Raw genomic sequence first — 3522 nt, 5'->3', positions numbered from 1 at the left:
CTCAGTGAATCATTTTAATATCTATGAAACAAAACAGTCACGTTTTTAAACAGTTCATTTGGTTCAACTGTTTTGAAAATGTCATCAAATGCAAACAGGAAACGACACATGATAACAATAAATAAATAACTTATATAAAACAATTAAATTAATTAATAGGACGAGGTATTAGCTGTTAAAACAAGAAAACACACAAATTGTAACAAAATGTCAAGAAGAGGCTTGAAAATCAAAGAATCCAAGAAACTCTTTCAGGTCAGTATTTAAATGTTTTTATTCTCGTGATGAAGCTTAAGCTTGTTTCATCACACACTCATCTGTCTGTGAGCTAAACACTCACTTTGACTTAAAGGCAGTGAAAGTCACAAAGTCACAAGTCAGACTATAAGGTTACAGTCTAAACATCGAGTCCCAACCAGCAGGAAGTTTCACAGTAAATTTAATAAATTAGTTGTAGCTTTAAAAATCTAGAGTATAAATCAGCTTTTGTTTCTGTTTATAAAGTGCAGCAGTTACTTAAAGTGTTCAGCTTCAGTTTCTCTGAGACATTAAAGATGGTAGACAAAGTCTACAAACATGTGAAGTAAGAAAAACAGTCAGAGCTCACAAACTGTACTAACAAAGTTTGCATTCATACAGTGAGGTCAGTAAAACAAAGGAGTGCAGGAGAGTTTCCATCACAGCGTTCAGGTGATGTTTTATTTTCATTTTTCCACATTATCTGTGTCACAAACGTCCATATTCATGGAAATTTCCTTTAATGCTATGAAAAATCTTCCAGCCCTGCTGAGGTTTGAGAATGATTCATGTCAGTCCAGCACAGTGATGATCAGGGAGGATTTAAACCCTTTAATTTGTCCATCAGGGACACTTTGAGGTCTCACTGAAAGATTTAGGTTCACCTTAACCAGTGAGGTAAAGACTAAATAAATATTCATTAAACACGCTGACAGTGAGGCAGAGGAGTGTTTCTTCTCCAGGCTGAACTTCAGTTTTGTACTGAAGGAGGAAATCCATCAGTTTCACTGCTTGATGTTTCCAAGCAGATCCTCCAGAGTCTGACAGCAGCAACTCTGACTGAAGACTTCTGTAAGAAATATTTCCTGTTTAGATCCATTCAAATCAGGCTCACATCCTTTTGTAGGAGTGACCTTATGATGATCTCAGTGCTGCTGGGCCCGAGTGTCTCCCTGTGGATGCTGGTTTGAATCCCCAATCTGACTGAACATCTACACTTCTAGACTTGCAGTGGTTGTTTTTGTGTCTCATCGTCCTTTTGATGCTTCTGCTGAAAGAAGTTGAATAATGAGTCAGTCTGACGGCACAAGAAGGAACAAGATGTTTGTGTTTGTTTGTTTGTTTGTTTCTTACTTTTAGTTTCTGAAAAATGCGAGAGAAATATGCAGCAAAACCAGCGAGAGTCAAAACTAATAATAAGGTGACCACAGCGACGACCACAGCGACCCTGGATCGACCTGCTGATGTAGAAAAGACAAGAAGGTCACCACAAATGCACAAAACCCCAAACAGGGATGATGCAGAGAAGAGTTGGACTGTTTTCTCACCATTTGTTGGAGTCGTGTCCTGAGGATCTGGAGTTTGGAAGTTTCTGGGATGTAGTGGTGCCATTGTTGAGGTTTTTGCAACATTTGGATCTAAAAGATGCAAAAAAATAAAGAGTAGAGTTATAATCTGCTAGTAAAATTGAGACAAACATTTTGTAACGGTACAGAAAAAACACACAAAACAAGTATCAGAGTGTTTGAATTTTAGTTTGGAACCACAAACATCGCCACAACAAATCTTCTCACCGACTACAAGTTCAACAACAGCAGCTTTCACTCTGCTCTGCAGCTTGGGGATGAAACATCTGTATCTGCCGTTGTCTTCCTCCGACACGTTCAGGATCTTCAGTGAAATGTTCCCGTGTTTCATGTCGTCCATGAACAGCTCCGTCCTCCTGAAGTACGAGGCCATCTTCATGTCGGGGACCTCCTGCCTGTCCCTGTACAGGTGAACGTACTCCACTCGGCTCAGCCGGTCCGACGGGTCGGGCTTCAGGTCGGGTTTGGACCACTCCACTGTCAGACCCTGGACATCGAACATGGGCGCCAGGTGACACGGCAGGAGGACATCATCACCCGGAGCAGCAATGATTGGAAGATTTGACCCAATCACCACAACCTCACCTGGAAACAGATGGAAAATTAAACATTGTGAACTCTCACAGACCGAAGACTTGAAGATCATTAACAGCCCCGTGAGCCTCTGTGCAGTTATTGTCATAGTTTTCTGCACTTTGAAAAAATCATCTAAATTTTCAAATGAAAAAACTGTACAGCTATTCTCAACATTAAAGTTAATAAGTTAATAATAGGTAAAAAGTAGAGATAAAAGACCTTAAAGTGGAATAACTCAAGTCAAATCCATCAGTAGTTTCTTAGTCATCCAGCTCATGACAGTCTTTAAACTACCAGGAGCTCAGATTTTGCAGCATAGCTGAGAATATTTACACTCTGGACCAACTAACTATAAATACTTCACATTATAAATCATGACATAGTCCCCTCCCATTAAGTACATAAGGTGCTATTGGAAGTTAAATGTATCTATAATACTGCATTTGCTTGGTATCATGTCAGAGTTTGCAGCATTGCTGAGAATAGTTTAACTGCAAAGTCTTCCTTAAATATGAAAATGCACACATCGCAACCATCGCTTCCGATAACATTTGACTACGATCACACGTCATATGTGTGAAGATACGGTCGCTGAACTGAACAGAAAAAGGTCATTATCAGTGTCTGCTATGGATCGTCACACACTCACTGACGGCTGCCATCAGCGCCGCATATAACAGACAAAGTTCTAACAGTGAATTCAGTTTGATCCAAATTTCAAAAAAGTTACATTTTAGCTTTAAGCTGAAAGCAGAGTTTAAGTAAAACATCGGTTTACCTTGAACAGGTGCGATTAAGAAAGCCGAGCACAAGATTAAAGTCCAGAGTGGAAAAGTGTAAGAAGACGAGCTGAGCCGGGACATAACAACAAGTGCAGAGACTGACGGGGCGACTCGGACTTCCTCCGCTCCTAAACGCGACTGCTGAGTGGCTGTCAGGGAGACGCTCTTATTAAGACGTCATGCGTAATTTTTTCCATGAAGGGCGTGTCATTGGTCGTCATGACAACAAAACAAGTCCTACAGCTCCGGTTTGCTCTGTGACTAGTGAGTGACTGACTGACGCTGTGTTGTAATCACCATTAACGACAGTAGCAGTGTCTAGAAATTAACTGTGATGTCATTCTAAATGTTGATATTTTGAAAATTCTCATATTTTATTTGGAAGTAAAATGTAAGAGAAACAGAAAAACACGAGATTACATGATACCAAAGCAATGTAAGTAAGTAAGGAATTAAAGTTTATTTATTAAGCGCTTTTCACAGAAAGGCAGTCACAAAGCACTGTACACAAATATTAAAACATAATTGTAGTGGTAAACTATTCCACAGACTTGGTGCAA

At 39.7% G+C, this 3522-nt stretch overlaps 1 protein-coding gene across 4 annotated transcripts; it reads right to left on the bottom strand.

Moving 5' to 3' along the window:
- Nucleotides 1-249: 249 nt before the first annotated feature.
- Nucleotides 250-3124, bottom strand: LOC113018974 (myelin-oligodendrocyte glycoprotein-like). 4 transcript variants are annotated; one of them, XM_026162434.1, is made up of 5 exons: nucleotides 2959-3124; nucleotides 1812-2189; nucleotides 1566-1655; nucleotides 1372-1478; nucleotides 250-1288 (listed from the first exon to the last, which is right to left on the bottom strand). In XM_026162434.1, exons 1-5 carry the CDS (start codon nucleotides 3041-3043, stop codon nucleotides 1238-1240), a joined length of 711 nt encoding a protein of 236 aa, XP_026018219.1. In that variant the 5' UTR covers nucleotides 3044-3124; the 3' UTR covers nucleotides 250-1237. The 4 variants fall into 4 exon arrangements, with proteins under 4 accessions (XP_026018219.1, XP_026018217.1, XP_026018216.1 ...); XM_026162432.1 differs by lacking the exon at nucleotides 2959-3124 and having other exon boundaries at nucleotides 250-1285; nucleotides 1812-2338; XM_026162431.1 differs by lacking the exon at nucleotides 2959-3124 and having other exon boundaries at nucleotides 1372-1475; nucleotides 1812-2338.
- Nucleotides 3125-3522: the final 398 nt, after the last annotated feature.

The sequence above is a fragment of the Astatotilapia calliptera genome, chromosome 3 (genome assembly GCF_900246225.1).
Source record: "Astatotilapia calliptera chromosome 3, fAstCal1.2, whole genome shotgun sequence".
NCBI lineage: Eukaryota > Metazoa > Chordata > Actinopteri > Cichliformes > Cichlidae > Astatotilapia > Astatotilapia calliptera.
This window is presented reverse-complemented; position numbering and strand designations above follow the sequence as displayed.

Coding starts and splice junctions, on each gene's coding strand:
- LOC113018974 (XM_026162430.1), bottom strand. CDS start 2,286: ATGACAATAACTGCACAGAGGCTCACGGGGCTGTTAATGATCTTCAAG. Junction 1,479..1,565: donor GGACACGACTCCAACAAATG/GTGAGAAAACAG, acceptor TTTCTACATCAG/CAGGTCGATCCAGGGTCGCT. Junction 1,289..1,371: donor GCATTTTTCAGAAACTAAAA/GTAAGAAACAAA, acceptor AACTTCTTTCAG/CAGAAGCATCAAAAGGACGA.